Here is a 22,965-nt window from a genome sequence, read left to right as displayed (position 1 = left end):
CAGCTGCAGCAAGGGACTCGGTATGCAACAAAAGTGAAGGGAGGGGGGGAAAAAAGGCACAGGAAAATGGCAATTCTACTCTTCTGAGTCATAACAATTATGACGTTGTGATAAGAAACGTTTTCTATGAATTTTTAAGTACCAGTAATCCTGTTTTGCAATTGTCCCCCGGGAACAAGGCGACAGATTGAATGGGGCTGACAGTTATTTCCATCCTGACAAACGCGGCTCCGACGCGCCGTCCCCGCCCTCCAAACTTCCCAGCCCACCACTCCTTGTTTGGTGGAGCTGGCTTGACCACTGGTGTGATTGAGGACATCCCCAAATACCCTCTGAAACCACCCCACTAGCTCCAAGCCCCAGGCATTTACTCTTCTGTACACCCACAGAGCAGAGCTGCCCTCCAACAGGGTGCACCCCTGACACCCCTTTTCCTTGGACACACAGCCATGCCCTCAAGAAACCTTCAGCTGTGAGCTATGAGATGAGCTGAGCATCTTGGCTCCCCTGATCCTGCCACAGCAAACACCCTTGGAGGTCCAGGAAAGATGGGGATGATCAACAGGGAAAGCACTGCTTGATGTTCTGCTGCTTGAGATTCCAAAATTTCCACCACCACTCTAAAACTCTGCAGGTTTATCTCATTGATACAGGAGAGAAGGCGGCAGGAAACACCTTTTTTGTTCAACTCTTTCAGACTGGGAACAAAACCAGCTCCTTTTACCTCTTTTGTAAAATGAGCACCGTCATCAGAATCAGTGCCGAGGAGCGAATTTGTTTTGCAGAGGATCAAATAAATAATGGATGACGAAGGAAAGCTGCCACGGCGAGACTGCTCGGGAGATGCTCTGCTCCAGGCAGCCTTCCCCGAAATCCTACCAGATCCTCACACTGGCTCCAGCTCCAGCAGTGCTCCCCAAAGCCAGGCACCAAGGGGTGCTCTGGCCAAAGTGACATCAGTGACTCGTGGCTGTTGTCTTTGGCAACCCCCACCAATGATGGGAATGTGTTTTAATTGCTGCCAAGCAAGGAAAGAGATGTGGGATGTGCTCCTGCAAACCCAGGGCATTGCATGGCCCCTGGGAGCCCAGCAGCCTGGCACAGAGCAGCATCCCTATAGGAAAACCCAGCTTGCTGTCCTGTGTTGACCATTCTCAGCCACTAGCCTGTCAGTAAGTCCCAAATCATTCAAAAATCAGCTGTTTTGTTGGTTTTTTTAATGGAAATACTAAGTTTCTGCTTCCCTGCAAGCAGCCACCCCATGCCTCTGCCACCTCTGCCCTGGAATGACTCTGTGCCACCACGCCAGTGCCCAGCAAGTGTGGGGGTGATGCCACATGCCCACCTACAAGGGAAGCCTGGGTCTTCAGTGCTCTATAGCCAGGAGACATTAAAATCAGCCTGTCAATTTACATGCAAATTTATTTTAGATGTGACAGAGAGCTTACAAAAGAAGGTGTACTAGATGCTGTTTGCTTCTGCAAAGACTGTTTTGGTTTGGCTCCCAAGGGTATTGCATGGGTGAGATTGAGGGGTAGGTGCTGGAATGCAGAGGCTTTCACCTATGGATCAGTCTCTGGCTGAAACCCAGCTCCCCAAGGACCAAAACCCCTGAGTGTGAGAGCAGTGCAAGCTGCTGCTGGAGCAGTGCACGCACAGAAACGCTGTGTGAATTTTGAGAAGCAAGCCCACCACCACTGCCCCTCTGCCTGGCAAGCCCACCTTGCCAAGACTCCACCTTGCTAAGATTCCCTCAGCATCCTTTGTCTTGTGCTTTGTTTCCCTTCCCTGAGCCCAGGGAAGCTTTCCTCCTCCCCTCCTCCCTGTCCCCAGCACCCAGCAGCTCCCCGGGGTGGTTTCTCAGAAAGCGCAACCGTTTCTGCAGAAAGTTTGGCAGTTTGGGCCAATGGCAGGAGTTTCTTTAATCAACTCAAATGGCATTTTCTGCAGATAAGTCTCCCACTCTCGGCCGCCAAGAAAAAGCCAGTTGGGCAGCAGCAAGGAAAAAAAACAAAAAACCAACACAACCCCCCCCCCCACACACACACACAGAGGCTGCAAAGTCACCGCACAAGCTCGCAGGGTGATTATTTATAGCCTTCCCCTCTGCAAAAGCCAAAAATAATTGTTCCAGCCCAATTAATGAATTTCTGAACGCTGGGCTCAGGGGTAGCCACCAAAGTGCAGCACTTTGAGCTACCTGCAACATATCGGGCTCTAGAGCAATGTATTTAAGAAGTGAGAAAAGTTATTGTGCAGGAGCAACTGCAGACAGAGAAGAGAGGAGTGAGAACATGAAAGCAGCAGACCCCAAGGTCAGTGGGGAAAGAGGAGGAGGAGATGCTCCTGCAGGAGATTGCCCTGAGCCTGTGGTGCAGACCATGGTGAGACAGCTGTGCCTCTGCAGCCCCTGGAGCTCCATGGTGGAGATGAGATCCACCTGCAGCCCATGGGGAACCCCAGGCTGGAGTAGGAGGATCCCAAAGGAGGCTGTGACCCCATGGAAGGGACCCACACTGGAATATTTGGGAAGAACTGCAGCCCAGGGGAAGGACTCATGTTGAAGATTCTGTGGAGGACTGTCTCCTGTGGGAGGAACCCCATGCTGGAGCAGGGAAGAGTGGGAGGAGTCCTCTCCCTGAGGAGGAAGGAACAGCAGAGACAACTGTGATGATGAACTGACCACAGCCCCCTTCCCTGACCCTCTTCACTGCTGGCAGGAAGGAGGGAGTGAAAACCAGGAGTGAAGTTGGGCCCAGAAAGGAAGGAGGGATAGGGGAAGTGTGTTTCAAGATTTAGTTTGTATTTCTCATTATCATTTTCTGATTTGATGGGCAATAAATTAAATTAATTTTAACTCAAGTTGAGTCAGTTTTGCCTGTGATGGTAGCTGGTGAGTGATGTTTCCCTGTCCTTTTCCAACCCATGAGCCTTTCTTGGTGTTTTCTGTCCCCTGTCCAGCTGAGGAGTGACAGAGTGGCTTTGGGGGGCACCTGGCACTCAGGTGGGGCCAGCCCAGCACCTGCAAGTGGCACCTGTGAGAGTGTGACCATGGTCACCAGCTGGGAAAACACTGAGTTGGGATCCTTGCACCTGTCCCAAGCCCACCAAAGCCTTCTGTAGCCCCCTCCTCAGGCACCTTCCCCAGACATTTCTGCCCTACCTCAGCCTCCCATTTCTCCTCACAAGCCCTCTGGTTTTGTTTGGAGAGCATTATTCCTTCTCCACAAGCTCAACCCACTCACGCCACTGCTGCCTTTTCTATCAGCAGGAGAGGAGCACCTGCATTTGCATGGGAAGGGAGGGGGGAAAGCACCAGGCATCCTCTCCAAGTTCCCAAGTTCTAAATGCAAACATTCTCTAATATTAAATTTAAAAAAATTACATTGTCCTGGCTTTGGCTGGGATAGAGTTAATTTTCTTCCTAGTAGCTGCTACAGTGCTGTGTTATGGATTCAGTATGAGAACAACGTTGATAACACACTGGTGTTTTTGCTGTTGCTAAGTAGTGCTTACTCCAAGTCAAGGACTTTTCAGCTTCCCATGTTCTGCCAGTGAGGAGGTGCACAAGAAACCATGAGGGAGAATGGCCAGGAGAGCTGACACAAACTGGCCAAAGGGATACTCCACACCACAGAATGCCATGTCCATGTTCCCCCATAAACTGGGGGAATTTGGCCAGGAAGCTCAGGAACAGGCTGGGAATTAGTCAGTGGGTGGTGAGGAATTATACAGTGCATGTTTTATGTTTTACTTCTCTCTATTGTGTCCCTTTTCATTCCTATTATTTTATTTCAATTAATAAGCTACTCTTATCATAATCCATGGGTTTTACTTTCCTCTCCTGCCCCCCATTCTCCTCCCACCCTACTGGGGCAGAGGTGTGAGTAAGATATATGGTACTTAATGTGGTTTTATCCCAACCAAAAAATCATACATATAAATATACCCCATATATATGGCAAGTGTGACAAACACTCACAGACCAAAACTGCTGCTGGTGGAGCCAAGCCACAGGGCAGCTCAGCTGTCCTTGCAGACAAAACTGATCTTATAAGATGGGTACCTCATATCCTGGGAATATTCACCTCCTGGCTCTCCCCCTGAACAAGTCAACCATCCACAACCCAGCACAAGCCCCAGGCACAGCTGCAGAGGACATGGACACCTTTGGAGGGAGAAAGCCTGGGGTCCCTCTGTATCCCACCTCTGTCTGCTGGCACGACCCACTGAGAAGTCTCAAAAAAACAACAGTTTTGGAAAAACTGGTAAAGCAGAGAGAACTCTTGTGGGAACCCAGACATGTTCCCAGAGCAAACCCACAAATAGGCACGTTTCTTTCTTTTTAGAGACAGCATAAACTTTTTCCTTACTGGGGAAGGAGTTTTCCTTTGGCATCCCCCTTGGGAGGACCAGAAGTGTCCTGCTGAGCTGCAATCATGACCTGAGAGGTCCCCGTGAGAGACACCCTATGCTACTGTGCCAGCAGAGCTGCAGCTGCCTAAACCCACCAAAACCCACCCATTCCCTTCCACATCCCACCCCACAACCACCTTCACACCCTGGGATGACCCGCAGAGGGAGCGGCGCACATCCCGCCGGGGATCCTCATCCACGGGACACCTCCGAGCAGCACCAGACCGACCTCCAGCCCGCCAGTGCGGGCTCCAAAGCGACCTGGAGGAGCCCAGATGGGAGAACTCGGGGCGTGGTGCCCCCCTCTGAGCGTGGTGCCCCCCTCTGCGCGCCGGCTCCAGCCGCTCAGCGCTCCAAGCGCGGCAGATGGCACGCGCAGCACTCGCGGCTTCGCTTTCCAGCCGCCATCGCAGAGCTGCTTCTCGGCAGGGCGGAGGCGGGAGGGGGGGGGAGATGGTTTTTTGTTTTTTTTTTTTAAATATATTTTCCTGTGGAATTTTGATTTTCTTGAAAAAAAAAAAAAAAAATGGAAGGTGTGTAATCCTGTGCTTGAGCCCCTGGCAGCGGAGCACGGCTGATTGGCAGCCTGTCTGTCTGTCCGTGCCTGGGGACCAGGCTGACCGCCCGAAATCCCCGCCGAGAGGGACAAATCCTGGAAAGCTTCACAAAGCAGAGATGGGGGGAAAAAAAGGGATGAAGTGATCAAAAAAAAAAAGGCTTTCTAGGGATTCTGCTGGCTCGCCTGGATTTTCTCCCTTTGCTTCCCTCCAGCCTTTGCCTCTGCCACCCCAGCCCTGAGTGGAAAACACCCAGAGGGAAAGCGGGGCTGTTTCAGCTCCCTGGGACATTGGTCCTCCTTTCTCCACCCGATAAGATGGAGCAATGGAGATGCTGTCCCACCCAGGGTGATGACAGGCTCGGGGACCATTTGCCAGCTTGGGCATCAGACCTGGGCTCCAGTGCCACTACACACCATGGTCCTCTCTTCCTACTCCAACGGCTCAAACCAGGTTTTCTACTTCCCACTGAAAGCCAACACCTCAAACGAGGCTGGGAAACCATAAATCTGGGCATCGCAGACACCAGATTGCTTTCAGCAGCCGCGCTCTGCACAGAGCTCGGCGATAAGTAACAAAAAGTCTGTGCTTTGCACCGCTGATTTCTTGTCTGGGGATGCATAAAACCTGGAGATGACAGATCAGCACCTCGATCCAAGAGCATCCCCGCCCTCGCTCTGCCGGAGAGGCGGGTAAACAAAGGCGGCTCTCCCCGCGTCCGCAGGCAGCTGCCACCGCCGGAGCAGTGGGAGGGGGAAAAAACAAAAGAGGTCTGCACGCCGGGATCTGCGGGAATGGGATGCCCCTGGCGCTATCCTGGCCCTTTTATTCCATGGGTACACAGAGAGAGCTTGGCCCCAGCCCTCTGGACACCTTCCTTCCCTCAGGGGGCCAAGGACAGAGCCACACTCTTTAACCACTCAGCATCCAGCAAGGGGGAAAACATCCCGGGTTTGGGCACAGAGAGCGGCATGGCCATCCTGGCTTGGACCTGGATGCAACGGTCCTGTGCTGCTGGGCACTGTAGGGTGTGACCAGCATCCATTCCTATCCCATGCAGGACTGTGCAGGCAAAAGTTTGAGTGCCCATCCAATGGTGCACAGAGATTTAGCGAGGTCAAATCAGGCACGCAAGTTTTGCAGTGATGGCTCCACCACTGCAAGGACGAGTGGGTGATCACCAGTGCTTTGCATGGGGTGGTCACTACAGCAAGGGAAAAGGGACAGCGCTGGGAAATGCCAACTTGAGGATGTTTCCAAGAAAAAAAATTAAAGGTGGACATGGCTGTGGCACTGAAATGCTCAGGTCTTGGTCCATCCATTTGTGCAGGTTGTGCCACTTGGCCCCAGTGAGGCCAGAGGAGCCTAAAGCTGCTGGAAAAATGCTGCCATACTCCTCCTAAAGCCCACCAACCTTCCCCAAAACACTGGTCGGATGCTGCATCTCAACTCCATCAACTTTTCCAATCACTGTGCTTCCCTGTTCATGCCCCCATCTGCTTGTCACTAGAGCCCCACAGACCCCAAAACACAGGGTCTGGAAGTGCCAATGAGCACATCTTTAGCTGTGGAGCCACACGGATTATTTTCTCTGGGGCCACCACGTCAAATCCTTTCAAATGAGGAAAGGCAAGGTAGGAAACCATCTTTACAATGCTAAAGTTGAATAATCATCACCCGGGCTGCGGGAAGCCCTCTCCCCTTTCTGAGCAAGAGCTCCCAGGACCCACGGTGGCCCAGGGAGGGGACAGTGCTGCCGGCCCCTCCGGGGCTTTGCCAAGGAATGCCGGGGGCGGCAGCGGGGGGAGCAGCGGCGGTGGCGGTGCTGGGAAGGGAACCAGCTGGAGAGCCGCAGCCTCATGAAATAATGAAATGCCAAACCAACCCCTGCATCTTCCACAGTCTCTCAGGTCACCTACCAGATTAGGAGGCCTGTTGCTAAGGCAACCATATCTTGCAAGTGCTAGCTGAACTTCCCCATCGGTTTTAACCCTTTAAGGAGCAAAAAAAAAAAAAAGAAAAAAAAGCTGAAAAAAAAAATCTCCCTAAGAAATACATACAAAAATAAAATGAAGGGGTAACACTGATGATGCAAGCCACAGGAGACCAGCAGAGGCCAAGGGGGGGCAGCTGGGAAGGGGAAGCAAAGGGAAGGCGCCCCAGCAGCCACCTCCTGCGCGGTGCACGCCGTGCTGGCTCCCTTCCAGGCAGCTAATAAAATTATTCGGCATCCGCACACGCACGCAAGACCCAGCAAACTTTTGATGCGCCTGGCAAGGCAGCAGGGGAGGGGAAAAAAAAAAAAAGCAAAAAAAAAAAGCAGCCCCCCCTTTCCTCCCTCCTCAAAAGGCAACAAAAAGTCAGGTTATGCATATGAAATGGGGGCAAACAAAGCAAAAATGGAACTTTTTTTCCTTTGTGTTTTTTTTCCTCTGGTGGCCTCGCAGACGCTGGGCAAGCCCTGATGCCTCGGCAAGCAGCCGGCAGCGCGGCGCCGCACAGGAGGGGACAGATGGCCGGCGCACAGACGGCGGGATGGAGGCCACGGGCACCCGTGGCCACCCCACCAGCTCTGCTGCAACCCATGGCCAGGAGCATCCAGAACGGGGATACACCATTTGTGCTCTGCGGCCATCAAACACAATAATAAAAACAGCCCCTTCCACATGCAAGGGATCATGTGCCAGTGGGGTGATGGGGATGACGGTTCCTTCCTCTGGGAGGATAAAACCCCACTCAGAATGCACACCAGGCAGGGAGCCCTAAATCTTGCAGCTCGCTGGGTTAAGAGTAAGGCCTGTGAGCAGTAAGAGGGGGGAAAAAAAAAAAGGAGCAAGGCAACGCACAGGCAGCACAAGGGAAAGGGAAAAAAAAAAAAAAAAGAAGAGGGAGAGGAGAAAGAGGCATGGAAAGGAGGAGAAAATGTGGAGCGGCATAAATCAGGCGCGCGGGGGGAGCGGAGCACGGCAGCACGTGCTGCGATCCAGGCGCGCGGGCAGCGCACGGCTCCTGCTCCACCGACAGCACCGGCCCCCTGCCCCCGAGAAAGGGCCCCAGCCCCTCCTGGGGCTAGCTCAGTGTGGGCTACTGGCTCTGCTGGCCAGCACACCGGGGTTTCCATGTTAAAGTCTCTTTGGGAAGGAAAAAGCCTCTGCTGGTGCTGGTGTGGAAGATACGTGGGCGATGGCAAAAAATTGGAAATGTTTCTGCATCCTTCTTCCCACCCTCAGATCAGGCTGGGGACGGCAATTCATGGTGAATTCCCCTCAAATGGGAGCAGCAAAATGGAAACTTGCTCCCACAAAAGCCATCATCTTCCCACCAGCCTGCTCCAAATTCATAATAAAGAGAGGGCAAGGCTCAGTGCAAACCCACTGAGGGGCTGCAGTGAGATGAGCTTACACCATGCTAAGTGGCTGCTGGTATTGCTGCCTGGCTGTGATCCTGCCCTCTGACCTCACCTCCATGCCAGCACCCCTGCACCCTGCCAACCAGCTGACAGGAGAAACTTAATTAGCCATGTCCATCAACCCCAAACATCTGTAACCAGCAATATTTACAACCAGAAATAAAGAGGAGTGACCTTCGCCGTGTTGAAAGACAGTTGGGTTCTTGTATTACAACAGTGGGGACAGGCAAAATTCATTATCTCTAATAGCCATCCTTATAACCAGATTAAACACAAAGGCAGCAATTCCATATTCCCTGACCCGCCACCATCCCCATCCCAAGCAGAGGGGAACTCCCCCTGCCACAGCACTGCTCACACAAACCCCACAGCTGCATGTTCAGCTGATGTTTATGCATGTGGCCATCTCCATCCCTCCTACCCAGAAAAGACAATACCCAAGGGCTGGGACACCCAGCTGGGGTCATATCTCTCCTGGTCCTTCTGCAGGCAGCTCTAAGGAGATGCTCTGTTTCTCTATGAACTTGCTACACCAGGAATGCTGTGCTGGAGATGTTTGCTCACAGGATGCAAGTGAAAAGCACCCAGTTTCCAGAGCACAACCCTCCAGAAATCACCATCATCATGCTTAGACATCCCCAGGCACGAGGGGTTTTGTCCTGAACATGCAGCCAAAGCTTTCACCTCTGGCTGAGAGATCCTCATGGTGCCAATGGCTGTTATTTTCATCAGAAGATGTTCTCTGTGGGAACTTTCAGCTGCCAGCCAGGAGAAACAAGCCACTGGAGAAAACCTGAGCCTCCTAATGGCTTTTCCTCCACCAGCTCCCACAGCAGTGTGAGGGCACCTCCTTCTCCAGAAGAAGAGCACCAGAGGGGCCAGCTGGATTCTCCAGTGTTCAGCAGCAACAAGTCAAACTGCTTGGAAAACACTTAAGGTTGGGGGGGAAGCTTCAAATGGACCAGGCGGACGATGCACCGCGCTGGAGCAACGGTAAAAGTTAAAATTAATTAGCTGGCAGGATGACAAAGAAGCCATTGTGCAGCACGGTGGAACAATCCAAGTACAAAGGCTTTATATAAGTCATGTTGAAAACTCCTTGATGACTGCAGGTAAGGACAGACAAGCTGTCAGGACGTGCCACAACACCCTGAAGGGCTCTGGGACAAGCAAGTAAATCTGCTTTTAATGATGAAATGAGCCCTGGGAGCCTCAGCCTGGACCTTCTCTCCAGCAGAGACTGGCAAAGGTGTGAAGCACCTGGGTGTTATTGGTGCTGTAATACCCAGGATAAAACAAAACCATCTGTTTTGGGGTTTCCATGGAAAATTGCACTTGAGCTGGGATAAAGGGACCCATATGCACTGTGAAGCAGTGTTTGCTTCCTTGTGAGCTCCCACCTCCATCCCCAGCTATATCTCACAAAGCACATCCCTGCCAAAAGCCCCCCTGATGAGACCAAGCATTTCAAAGCTGTCCCTGCCCCAAACCAGACCTTAACAGGGTCTCACAAAGCCAGACCCACCTCCTGGTTCACACCTTGCACAGGAAAACCCCAACAGCCAAAGTGTTTCCAGCACCAACAGGCAGACAGACCCAGGTTCTGTTCCTCAGGGAGGAGCTGGCACTCCCCCAGAGCCAGAGGGACACAGGAGCAGGGCTGAAGCTGTGATGGAGAGTCCCCCAAGCTGCCACGATCCATGACCCCCCTACCATTCTGCCAGCAGATGGGCAGAGGGAGGCTGGGTGTGATTTACACCCCATCAGCTGCACAGCTCTCTGCAGAAAGGGGGAGAAAAGCACCTGTCCTTCCTTCCCACTGTGAGCATCACTTGTGGGCAGGGGGTTCAAGCAGCTACTGCACTAGAGGCTGTCTTATCCCAGTGGGGCTTCCCCCAAAAAAACAGGATGAGCACCCAGGGAGGGCTGGGCAGGGCAGGAGGGCAAGGAGGATGCTCTGCTGGGCTGGGCAGGGCAGAGGAGCCAAGTGTGACACAGCACCCTTATCTGCCCACCCCAAACCAGGGTGCTTCAAGGAAGTGCCCTGCCCCCTTCCTCAGCCTGCCCTGCCTTTTTTTCACTTTAAAAAAAAGGCTAAAAACACAACCCCAAACAACCAACCTCAAGGTTGAGCTAAAAACACTGCCTGTGGCAGGAAGCAGCCACCAGCCTGGGGACACAGCTGGGCAATGCCAGCCACCCACGGGGTGACAGAGGGGCATTTCCCACCTTACAGTTACTAGAAATGGGCAAATAAGCAAAGCCAAGGCTTGGGACACCCTCGTAGCAAGGCTGTTCTGGAAGGAAGGAGATGCCAGCCAGCCACTGGCCATGGTGGGCACCAGCCAGTGCTGGACCAGGAGAACCAGGTACAATGACAGCTGTGTGGGTGGAACCTGGGAGAGCACTGGGACACAGAAGGAAATCCCTATCAGGTAGGAAAGTCTGGCTGGGGGGCTGTTGTACCTGCTGGGAATGCCATGGGATGCCAGCACCCCAGCTGTGTTGGGCAGGTCATGTTCACCAGCAAGTCAGAGCTGATGCAGTACATCCCCCTGCTTCGGTTTGTAGCCAAAAAATTCCAATTATAGGTGCGAGCTCAGCCTTGAGAGATTGTAAAAAACACCAGCCCAAATCCAGGGAAAATGGGAAGGAAACCCCCCCCACTCCAGACCCTGTCTGAGGCAGGCAGGAGGGGTGGTGAGAGCTCATTTTCACTACAGAAAGCTGCTGCACCCCAGGAGGAGAGGCACCAGATCAAATGTTTAAGGGTTGATGCAGAAACATTAAGGAAAAAAAAATTAAAAAGAAAATGTTAGCTCAAGACACAGCCAGAGGTCTTCCTTTGGACTTTATCTTAAGGCAGCAGGCACAGCCTCACACATGGACAGACAGACAGACAGACAGACTGCACACACTCCCACCCAGCCCAGGGAACACAGAGGTGGAAATCACCTTGCTAAAAACCACTGGTGGTGGTGGCAAAGGCCACGGAGGAGGAAGAGAAAGGCAAGTGGGAGGGTGTTGGATGGCTGGGCACAAAGCACTCTCTGTCCCACTACTCTAAAATATACAGGCACATTCCCCTTTATCCATATGCACATCTTAATAGTGCATATTCCACAGATATAACTGCATATGTATACAATCTTTTTCTGTTTAATTTTGATACAGTCACCATGCACGCCACATTAAGCTCAGGCAGAAGAGTGAGCACTTCTCTTACTAAAAAAAAAAAATAAATTATATATATTCGTAAATGCACAAACCCAACACAAAAGAAAAGCTGGTCTTACCACACAGAGCTGCACCCCCATCCAAACCCAAATCTTACCTAAGCCACACAGGAGCCCCTCTTGCCCTGACTGGCACAGGAGACTGGTGTCACCTCTCTGGGGATGAGAAGGGGTGGCAGTGGCTGGGTGGGCAGCAGGGCTCCATCACACACAGGAAGCAGCACCCAGAAGCTATCCCATATTTTGGAAATCCCCCCTTGACTGCACAGCTGTAGCTTGGAACTCAGCTCCTGGCACTTGTGGCCACAACCAGGAGTTTTGAGAGAAGGAAAAAAACAAAAAAACCCCAAACCAAGGCAGAGGTAAGGTATTTGTTTACTTGCACAGACATTGTTGCTCCCTGCCAGCCTGGAGGAAAGCACTGTTTCTGTTCCACTGAGACCCCAGCTCTGGGGCCCCCCAGGGATCTGCAGGATGAGGACTCAGAGTGAGAAAATTCTGGGCAATAAGGAGGAACATGCCCATGGGCTGAGCAGAATCCTCAGCAGAATTTAGGAAGCCTCCCTGACCATGAGTGGGATGCTGGCAAGGTGGGAGTGTGATGCTCATGGGCATACAGCCCATTCTGTGTCCTGTGGGCAGGGCAGGGCAGATCCCAGCACCAGCCAGGCTGGACACAAGGTGCTGCAGGCACTGCCCTGCTCTCCCTCTGCTCCTAAGGAAAACCAGGAGCAAACAGGGCTGCAGCAGCTCCCCAGCAGGGAGGGCTGGCACAGCCAGGTGCCATTCTGGTGGTGCCAGCTCTGCCACGGAGGCACGAGCGGCAAGAGAGGAGAATCAGCCAGAGCCCCTCGCCCGCTCCCCACGACCAGCTCCAGCAGCTGTTTCCAATAGAACCAGGGACAGCTTCACGAGAGAAAAATAGGGAACAAAAGGCAGGAGAAAATCCAAGTTTCCAAGGTAAGGAAGGAAATGATCAGGAGGACAGGAAAGTCCCACTCGTACCCAACAGACGGCGTGCTGACCTAACACCTCCCCGCTGCCCGCCGGACAGGAGCGCCCGTGCCGGCCACGGCTCGCTCGGCACGGCTCGGCCCCTGGCCCTCTTTGTTCCTGCAGAGGGACCCCAAGGCAGGGAGGGCAGGGCTGCTTTGTGCTGGCCCGAGCCCAGCATCTGCCGGGGCAGCGCTCCCCCCGCCGCGGGTCCCCTCGCCGGCCTCACCGCGCTCGCCCACGTGGCCGCCGGGGCAAACAATGGGATGGCGCTGGGCTGCCGCGCTCGCCACGCAGGGCCTTCCTCCTCCTCCTCCTCCTCCTCCTCCTCCCTGCTGCAGGCTCTGCCTAACACTGGGAGCTGGCCCCTCTCAAGCACAGGGGGGAGGGGGGTTAAAAAGATACTATTAAAAAAAATATAGGGGAAAGAAAGAAATATACCAATCTAGCTGCACATGGGTTTGTGCAAAGCGAGGGCAAGCTGACCCGTGCACACTGCAGGACCTCCATGGACAGCAGCCAGATCCTAGCCCCCAGCCATGCAGGGGTCCCCACCTGTGGCACGAATCCCCACTTGCCCTCCCATCCTCAGGCAGGATGGAAGAAATCATTCCTCTCCTCCCATCCCGTTCCTGGCTTTTTTGGAGAACCCCCTCCCGGACTGGAGCCAGAGAAACTTTGCATGTTCACACCATTTGTTGATATAAAATCCATCCCCTGCCTTACTTTTGCAGAGGCACTCGGGGTGGGGTGGAGGGGGGGAACGTCTGTTTCTATTTGAAACCGTCAAAATTAGCATTCAGTAATTAAAAATCACACCCTTTCTCTTAATAACCTAACCAGCATGATACAATCAGGTTGTGCCAACTCTTTAATCTAATTGACTAATTACAGATTTTAATTTAGTCAGTTACTGAACAACTGTTGACAATTTGTTTTCATTAGGGACAGAACAGGATAAATATTTAGGCTCCCCAGTCAAAGACTAAGACATAAGCTCTGGGCTCTGACCTCCAGTTTCACAATGGAGCCTTCTCCACGAGCATCACCCATGGAAAGGTGCTGCTCTGAAATGCCCTGGTCCTGCTGCTGGGCAGCAGGAAGTGTGCCAGTGGAGGTTGCTCTGCCAGGACAGACAATGTTGTTTAAAATATAATACTAAACTAATCTGTCTCTGCATGGTACTCCAGCAAGATCGAGCTTTAAAGGACATCCAGGCTCACCAGAACCCTAAACTGGGAGGGAAGGCTGAGCCCAGCACTGCCAGGAGAGGGAATATCTGGATTTATTTATTATTGCTGCATTTTTTTTTAAGTGATGTGGAGTTTTGCAGCTGCTCCTGGCAGCCTGCCACTCCTGAAGGAAACTCCTCTCTCCGGTTACCTACCAGGGAGCCCTGTCCCTGCAGCGTGGAGCTGGATGGAGCCCAGAGCACAGTCCTGCAAGGAAACAGGCTGAGCTGTGTGTGCCACTGCTGAGCCACATGCCCAGGGCTCAGGCAATGCCTGTGGGGGCTCACAGCGACCACACAAAGCTGTTCCCAACCCCTCTCCCTGCCTTGCACTAGACCTGACCCAAAAACACTTCTTCTCCTACATCTTTTCAATAGACTGGCTGCACACAACAGGAGAAGCTCTCATGGACCACCACAACCACCACAAAGGTAGCCATGGATCAACATTCTCACACCTGCTGGTCCCACCCTCACAGCCATGGGTGCCTTCAACAAGGTCTTACAACCTTCACTGGTCCTGGAATCAGAAGAACCTGACATGGGAGAGGAGACAGCCACACCAAACCCTTCATGCATGAAGAGCATCCCTTCCCAGGGGTCCCACAAGGCCATGTCACCTGCCAGTGCACCACACCATGAGCTGGCCACACACACCCTGGGGAGCAGATGGTGCTGTGACAAGGAAATGCTCTGCTGCAGCCCAAGAATACCCAGGCAGTGATGCTGGGATGGGGTGCCTGACTCACACCTGGATGGGGAGTGATTGGCAGATTCAGCATGAAAGAACCACCCCTGGGACATCCCCAGTCTGTACAGGCAGCAGGCCAATGTCCTTCCAGCCTCTTGGGCCTCACCTGGTTCCCACTGAGCACAGTAACTTTAGCAAGCCTGGATTCTCCATCCATCCATCCATCCATCCATCCATCCATCCATCCATCCATCCATCCATCCATCCATCCATCCATCCATCCATCCATCCATCCCCAGGAGCTTCAGAAACCTGAGATCTCAATCTAAGGGGAACTGTTTCAGATGGGGAAAACAAGAGGAGCCCTGGGTGTCCCCAGCCAAGACAGGAGGACAGGAGTTCCAAACACACCATCTTTTCCCAGATCAACCACTGCACTTCAGCAGCAACCACCCCCACTGCTGTAGAGAATCCTTCCAGACTCAAGTCAGAAAGAACTGCAGCAGCTTTCCAAAGTTAAAAACAAAAACAAATAAATCAATGCTTTGCGTTAATGGCAAGCTGAAGCCACATCCCCGCAGATCTTGTGCTGCAAAGAAAACAGCATTTCAAATGCTCCCAAGTGCAGGTCCTTCTTGGGAGGAAACAAGGGGAGCAGAGGAAGGGAATGATGAAGTCAACGTCTTCATCAGCTAAAGGCTACCCCAAGTTTCCTCTCCTGCATGCTGACATGAGCTAGCTGTGCAGGCAGAGCAGCACCACAAAAAAAGTATGTAGCAACAGTCAACTAGATTTAAGTTCATTTTCTGTAGCTGGAGGCCAAAATCGACTGAAGTGGTTCTGGTGATCAAGTTTTCTGCAATTCTCCTTTCTGTGTATTAGCTCTTTGACAGAAATTCACTGCGGTATTTAAACTGGCAGTCATCACCGCTAACTCAAATTGTATTGGCTTTCAGGGCGTTGAAATGCTCAACTGCGACCAGCCATCGGCCAATTCCCAGATAAGGCGGCGGCTGAAATCCCCTGTCAGGACCAGCGATGATCCCGGTCCCGCTGCAGGCTCAGCAGCTCCAGGAGTGTGCCACAGCACTGCCACGCTGCAGGAGCCTCAGTCAATGGCTGCTGGTTGTGTTTGAGGAGTTGGTGAGTGCTCGTGGGGGTGTTGCTTTGGATAAACTCTTTGGGTGACAAAGAGTTTTACCCTCCAACTGACACAACTCAATAGTTGTGTTAAAAGACGCACAGACCTGACGGAGATGGAAGGGTAGAGCAGAGCAGGATTCCTCCCACCTCTGCCAGGTGAATCCCCACTCCCATCACTCTTCTCCCAACAAGCAGTCCCAGCAGGCTTTTGTCCCAGTTTGAGAGTAAAACCTTAGGGGAAAGGCAAAAAGCAGTATTTCCAAGTGCTCACAAGACCCCACAGTTTTCAAAAAGAGTGGTGGGATTTCTCTTTCCTTTAATTTCTCACTGAAGATTTAAATACTTGAAACTGGACGAAGAAATTGACAATTTGTCCTGCTGCTCCTAATAGTTTTCATACAGTTATGCCAGAAAACAAAGTGGAAATGACACACCATGCAAATCCCACCACAGCACCCTGATAACACGAACTGCTCCCCCCTTCCCAAAGATTTGTCTCCCAGGCAAGAACCCCTCTGGTGCTGGGTTTGGAAAGGTGACATGCCAGGCTCCCAAAGCATCCCATCTTTCTGTCCTTACAGTAGCACAGTATCTGGGTTAACATGCACCCTATATTGGGCAAACAGCAAGCAGGACACAGAGTTTGCTCATTGCTGGGCAAGTGTAAATACAATGCTCTACCAACCTGAGGCAAGACTTAGACTGGGATATTTTTAACCACAACCACCACATGAAGCAATCCATGACTCACTGATCCAGCCCCATTTGGGGCTCATATCCCATTTTAGCTGTCATGCAGCACTGATGGGTCACTGGCTTTTGGGGTGGGTTTTTGCCCAACACGCTCACTGGTACCAACAGCCTGCCCCGGAAGCTGGAGAGAAACAAGGCTCTATTCACACTCCCACAGTTATCATTTGGTTCTTTGGTCAATATTTAAGTTTTGGCCAGGCAGGTCCCTCGCCCAGCAAAGTACACTCTGTGCCAGGAAAACACCACTCCTCAGAGAGGGACTGTACTGTGAGCATCCATCACCAGCCACGCCACGGAGAAGCACAAGCACTGTCTTGGGGCCAAAACATGCCTGAGGAAACCAAACCAGTGCCACCAAGCCAGAGCACAGGAGAGTGAAAATCTTCTTAGGAGTTACCCAAAAGGTAAAGCACTTGGGGCTGTTACAAAACTGCATTACACCGAGAATTAAAAACAATCAGGATTGTGTCTATTTACTGTAAGCTTAAAGCAATGTGTATTAAAGAAGTTTATGCGAATCATCTAATGCACTCAGGCCTATTGTTAGAATTATTACCAAGCTAAAAAAAGATTAATTTCTCTAAATACACTAAATCCTCAGACATGATGAGGAGGCTGCTGTGGATGGAGCATTACCATGTCTTGCTTGCTAATGTCATCTTCACCTGTGGCTCTGCTGCCCAAAGATCTACCTTTGCCTTGCTCCCGATGTCTCCACTGCTCCATCTGGGCTCCTAAAACCCCCACAATTTCCCCCAAACATCCAGGAAGCAAGCAGAAGCCAACAACTGGTAGATGTGCTGCTGGTTATCAGCTCTAACCCTTGGTTCAGGAGTTCACCATCTTAATCCAACCCAGTGAAAACAAGCAATGCAGACAGCGGCAGCAGGAATGGACAGACAGACAAACTCCACCTAGCAAATACCCAGACACACTTCTCCCATGACCCAGCAGGGTGGGAAGAAACAAGAGGCAGCTCAGCAGCCAGCCAAGCCTCTGTGGCACTGCCCGTGCCCCAGGGCAAGCACTGTGCCCAGTGCCAGGGTGTGAGAGCGCCGTGGAGGTCCCCGAGACGCTCGCCCAGCACTGCTCGCCAGCAAACCCTCACACATCCCAAGCCAGGCATGTCGAGGCAACGAGAAACTTGGGAAGGGAGGAAAAATGGTTTCCATACCATAGTCTCCCCGGAGCAGACAAAACCAGCTCCTGCTACCAGGTTTAAACGCACTTGACTGGGGTCCAAGCCCGCAGCCAGGTGACTAATCCTTTGATGCAAATTCCTCCCGAGGGGTGCGGGACGGGAGTGGGCAGCCCAGCCATGGGGCAGACATGCCAGGCACCCCTGCCAGGAGGGGTTCTCTGGGACACACCTCAGACTCAAACATGCCACCCCAAAAGCATCACCCATCCCTGGATCACGCTGCCACCTCTGCAGAGAGCAACCCGGACCGTGGAGAGCCAGGACGCACAACGAGCAACCAACGGGGGTCTGCAACACCAGCTTAAACAAGACAGCAGCTCTCCCCTGCTGGCATCAAGGCAGGACTCAAGGAAACCAAGGAAGCCTCCAGCCTTGCCAAAGGCAGGGAGATATTAACTGGGGCATTTGAGAGCGGTTTGGGGAATTCCCCCTTCTCCTCCCCACCAAAAGCCAACCCCCGCCCACCCTTCGAGGTGTCCTCAGCATGAAACATCTCACAAATCACAGTGTCCTCAGCATGAAATATCTCACCACCGACCCTCTATAAACGCTTTGTTGTCCATTGCTATGCAAAACTTCTTAATTCTACCACTAGCCCGAATGCTTCTAAGTACTCAAGATAAGTATCTGAGCTCATTTACATAATTGCAACATTATGAAATACTGTTCAGTCAAATCAGAACATTGCTGGTTAAAAAAACCCCACGCTTTTTGCCAGTCAGTTATGTCAGGTTGGCTCCCGGTGCGCCGGAGCTCCCCAACACCGTAATTACCGCGAGGATTAGAAACTTGTTACTCACGTAGTCATGAAAGGCTTTGGCTTCACTCGAATGTTCACAAGTGTCTCGCCTTTCGGGAGCTGCGCAGTACAGGTCCCAAAACACGCTGCACGGCAGGGAGAGACGGGGAACAGCAGTTACTCATCAGGGACTGGGCACCCAGGTAAGCGCAGGTGAGAGCAGGTGAGCGGCTTCCCACCCCACGGGGCCCACGGCTGGGATGGGAGCGCAGCTGGATCCAGCTGTGCATCCCAGAGCTGGGATGGGAGCGCAGCTGGATGCAGCCGTGCATCCCAGCGTCGCACCGCTCGGACCTGACCGACAGGAGCGGGGATGCTGGGAGCTTAAGGAAGCAAAAGTAGCCTTTAAGAGGCAACACCTCGAAGGGATAACACCCCCGTGAGACTTCAGGGACTTCTCGCAGCCTCGCAGCCGCCCAGCCCTGCTCCCCCGGGCACAGCCCGGTGCCTGCGGCTGGCCCGGCAGCTCTCCAGCGGGAGCCCTGCCCGCCGCTCCCGCGGGGCCGGGGGTGGCTCCGCCGCGCCTCGACGCCCGCGGGGAGCGGGAGCCGGGGCGGTTCGGGGCTCGCCGCCGCTGCTGACTCACGCCACTACCGGGGCTGCACCCCCCCCCACCCGCGACGGGACACCCCCGCACTTACCACCACCAGGAGTGCAGGAAGCCGGGGGGCTCGCCAAGCGTGATGTTCTTCTCCCACCGGATCTGCGGGCAAGAGGAAGGCGGAGGGGGGTGGGTCGGGAGGGGGGGCGGTGTGGGTGGGGGGTGGTCGCGGGTGGGCGTGGGCCCCCACGCGCGGCGACCCCCCGGCGCCGCCGCCGCCCCGCGCAAGATGGAGGGCGGGCGTGCGGCGGCGCACAAAGGGCGCGGGGGGCGGCGGGGCTCACCTCGGACAGGAAGGTCTGCGCAGACTTCTGGGCGCCGACGTGCAGCAGGTACTCGTAGACGTACAGCGCCAGCCTGCAACAGCCGAGCGGCGGGTCGGAGGAGCACGGAGAGCAGCCCCGCTCCCGCCCCGCACAAAGCCGCCCGCCGCCACCGCCGCCCCGCTCCCCCCGCCGCCGCCGCCGCTCTTACTTCTCCCGCGCCTGCCCGTCCGAGGGCACCGCCGAGCCCTTCCCTTTGGCGAACATGGTCCGCGCCGAGCAGGAGGGGGGCGGCCGCCGAGAGCCGCCGCTGCCGCCGGAGCCGCTGCGCCCGCCGCCGAGGGAGCGCCGGGGGCTGTCAGAGCGCCGGCCGCCGCCGCGCCCCCATCGCCCCGCGCCCGCCGCCGCTCGCTGCGCCCAACGCGCCGCTGGCCGCGCACCCGAACGTGGCCGCGCCGGGCGCCACCCCCGCCGCCGACGGGCGCCCGCTGCCGCCAATCACCGCCCGGCGGAGGCGGGGCCTCCCTGCGCCACGCCCCGCTCCGGAGGCGGCGGGCGGCCTCCCGCGGCGGGCAGGGAGGGCGGGCGGCGGCGGCGCGCGGTCCTAGAGCGCACCCGGTTCGGCCCGCGGGCGGCGCCGCTTCCCCAGCGCCGCGCGGCGCGCGGGCCCTTTAAGGCGGCGGGCCGCGGCGAGCAGCGCGCGCTGATTGGCCGGCGCCGCGGAGACCTCGGAAGGGGGGACTTGAAACCGCCCGTCGGGGGGGCGCGGGGGAGCGGCCGTGAGGGCGGGCGGGCGCTGCCGCTCCGCGGCGCCGGGCGGGACGGACCCGGCGGGAGGCAGGGACACGGAGAGGGAAGAAGGGAGGCGGCCGGCGACTGGGCACGTCGCTTTCTCCTCCGGACCGGTCCCGGCGGGTCCCGCCCGGCGCCGCGCACCCCGACTCCGCGCTGCCGGCGGTCACTCGGAGCCGGGCGCGTCCGGCTGCGTGGAGCCCTAAGGGGAGCCTGGGGCCAGCCTGTCCTGGCTGCCCGCTCCAGTCACGGGTCTTGTTCGCTCCGCCGCCCTTAAAAACACGCGGGGAAATCCACCCCCGCCGGGCTGGGCGGGGGTCGCGCAGGGTGGGCTTTGGGGAGCCCTTCTGCCTCTCTCCGGGGGCTTGGGCAAAGCCAGGCTTGTGTCCGAGGGCATCTCTAATTTAGAAGTCAGGGCTTTGCATCCCTCGCCCCACCAACACCCGTTTGTGCCTGAGCCCACCAAACTAACCATCGGTGCCGACCTCGGGCGGCAGCGCCCATGGGGACAGATGTTGGAGCATCACAAAAATCAGGGCTTCAAACAGCTCCTTCCCCCTGCCCTGGCCTCACCTCTACCTCCGAAGTGAGTGGCTGAACAAAAACCAGAAACCAGCCGGTCTGGCGGCTGCGCGCTCGGCCGGGGCTGTGTGCGGAGTTACCCACCGAGAGCACGGGGGATGCTCCGTGCGAGCGCGGCGAGGCTCGGGGCGGCGGCGCGGGGAGCCGCGGGCCGGGGGAGGGACTCCCGCGGCGGCGGCGGCGCTGCGGCGCCCGTGGGAATGTTCACGGCCACCGGGACCTGCCTGAGCAGGGCCAAACTCGCTTCGCAGTTTAGACTGAGGTTTAGATTGAGCTGGGGGTGGGGGGGGGGGGGGGGGAGACGGCGGGGAGAAGAAAAAGGTTGCCATGCGGTAGGTCGAAAAGGATCAGAACTTGCGGGCGTCCGAGATCGTCTCAGCAGAAAAGGAAAAACCTGGAGATTCGCCCAAGTTTTGGGTTTTATGGTGGCGGCCGGGGTGACAGCGGCGATGACAAGGCAGAGACCGGCACAGACCGGAGGGACAGGCACAGAAAAACCCCAGACTTTGTGTCTCCCGAGCCTTTGCATCCCTCTGGTACTCTGCTGCTCTGATGGGTTCAAAAATAACTGGGAGTGTCCCCTGGGAGTGAGGCTATGGGATAAATCTGACCCTCCAGCAGCACGTGAGAAGTTCACTAAATATCCCTGGTTAAAAATAATACCGTGATATCCTGTATCTCCTGCGTGGAGGTGGAAAGCGTTAATGCCACTGGAATGATGGGTGCTGTGCCCTCGGCAGCAAAAGGGCCTCTCTGTGCCCAGAATATTGCCCTGCCCTGCTCCTGTTCATCGGGAGCTTGTTTTTCTCTAACTCGATGATTTTCTGGGATAGGTGAGTAGGCAGAACCCAGCCATTTCCTCTTCCCAACCCGTGGAGTAGTTTGGGACGTGAAGCAAGCCCAGGGAAGTGAGATGGCAGACAGGATCCTTTCCTCTCCAGGTGCCTTCAGCAGTCTGGTTCCAGGTCTCCAGACAGGAGTGGAGGATGTTTCAGAGATGCTCAGAGGAGAGAGCAGCCTGAGAAGGGAGACAGGAAACCACCTTGGCTTTCCCTCCTCTCTTCCGGACAGCTGTGGTTCCCAGCTTTTTCTATAGGAAATGGCCAAGAGCAGTGATGAAAATCTTCCCAAAGTGGCACAAAAAGAAATGATCAATACTGCCATCCCAGGGTGGCAGAGCCCAACCTGCCAGCTGCCAAACACCGGCACAGCAAGGGCAGAAACTCCCGTGTGAATTCACTGGGCACCGGCCCTGCCTTCGCATCTCCCGCGACCCGATGATTACAGCAAATTATAAGCTGGTGCTTTGGACCAAGTTAGCTAAAGATCAGAAGGGAGACTAATTTCATATCATCACCACCGCAGAATGCAATTAAGTGGCTCTGCAAAGTCTTAACACAAGTTATGACAGGACATTTAGGAAAAAATAAATCCCCACGCCCAAAGCGAGCAGCTTCATCTAGCCGAGTCACAGGAGGATGTACCAAGGCTACCCAGTGCTCCCAAGGCATGAAGGGCAACCTGTGGGCTACCTTACTTGGCCAGATTTTCTCTTCATCAGGAGTTTTTCTTGGGTTGCAGCAATTAAAGCACCAGAAGTCATTAAAAACCCCAAACCATCACCCAGCTGGTTGTTTTAAACACCTGCCTGTGGATTTCTCCCAGCTGTCAGGGTGTCTCCTGTTCCAGGGCTGCGTTGCATGGCACCCACCTCATGGGTACCTAACAGATCCTGCTCCGCTGAGCCCCAAGGCAGGAGAAGGTGCCGGATGCCAGGGGGAAAACGCAGCATCCCCTGGGCACAGCAAAGGGAAGGCTCAAATTTACTGCACACTGCCAGCGGCTCTGCTGGGACTGCTGTGGGATCCCCGTGGGCAGGCTCCCAGTGGGCAGGGATGTGCAGCAGGAAGGACAGGTTTGGGAGGGAGTAGCTGTGGGAAGAGTGGCCTCTCCACGTTGCATATTAATGCTCCTTGTGCTTTAATTGCGGTGGGACCTCTCGAGCAGAGCCATTAGCATGCAATGCGGAGGAACATGTATTTTTGGGATGCCTGCCTGGCTCGCAGACTCTCAGCTGTGGGGAGGGGTAGGCTGTGGGATGCAGGGAGAGGTGTCTTGTTCCCCCCCCGGGATGCCGCTGGAGTCGCAGCTCCTTCCTCAAGCCCCTGAATCATCCCCGCTGCCATCTGCTGCACCCTCGCTCTTCCCCACAGATGTCCTTCTTCCTTCCCCAGAAGGAGATGAGAACCAAGGACGAGGTGCCAAACACGACTTCAAACAGCATCTAATAAAACACGG

The 22,965-nt window shown here is 54.8% G+C and overlaps 1 protein-coding gene and 1 long non-coding RNA gene across 4 annotated transcripts in view; both read right to left on the bottom strand.

Moving 5' to 3' along the window:
• SSBP3 (single stranded DNA binding protein 3) overlaps positions 1-19,704 on the bottom strand; it is a 54,074-nt gene extending 34,370 nt beyond the window's left edge. For all 3 annotated transcript variants that reach the window (XM_079313526.1, XM_079313527.1, XM_079313528.1), the window contains exons 1-4: positions 19,505-19,704; positions 19,315-19,387; positions 19,071-19,132; positions 18,431-18,515 (exon numbers count right to left, since the gene is read on the bottom strand). In XM_079313526.1, the coding sequence (XP_079169652.1) occupies positions 18,431-18,515; positions 19,071-19,132; positions 19,315-19,387; positions 19,505-19,560 (276 nt within the window). In that variant the 5' untranslated portion in view covers positions 19,561-19,704. The remainder of the gene's footprint in view (positions 1-18,430; positions 18,516-19,070; positions 19,133-19,314; positions 19,388-19,504) is intronic.
• Positions 19,705-20,798: 1,094 nt separating this feature from the next.
• The window catches only part of LOC306805622, an 8,088-nt gene continuing 5,921 nt past the window's right edge, over positions 20,799-22,965 (bottom strand). Inside the window, exon 3 of the long non-coding RNA XR_013775248.1 lies at positions 20,799-22,951. This is a non-coding gene — a long non-coding RNA (uncharacterized lncRNA). The remainder of the gene's footprint in view (positions 22,952-22,965) is intronic.

The sequence above is a fragment of the Erithacus rubecula genome, assembly GCF_903797595.1.
Source record: "Erithacus rubecula genome assembly, chromosome: 10".
Classification (NCBI taxonomy): Eukaryota; Metazoa; Chordata; class Aves; order Passeriformes; family Muscicapidae; genus Erithacus; species Erithacus rubecula.
This window is presented reverse-complemented; position numbering and strand designations above follow the sequence as displayed.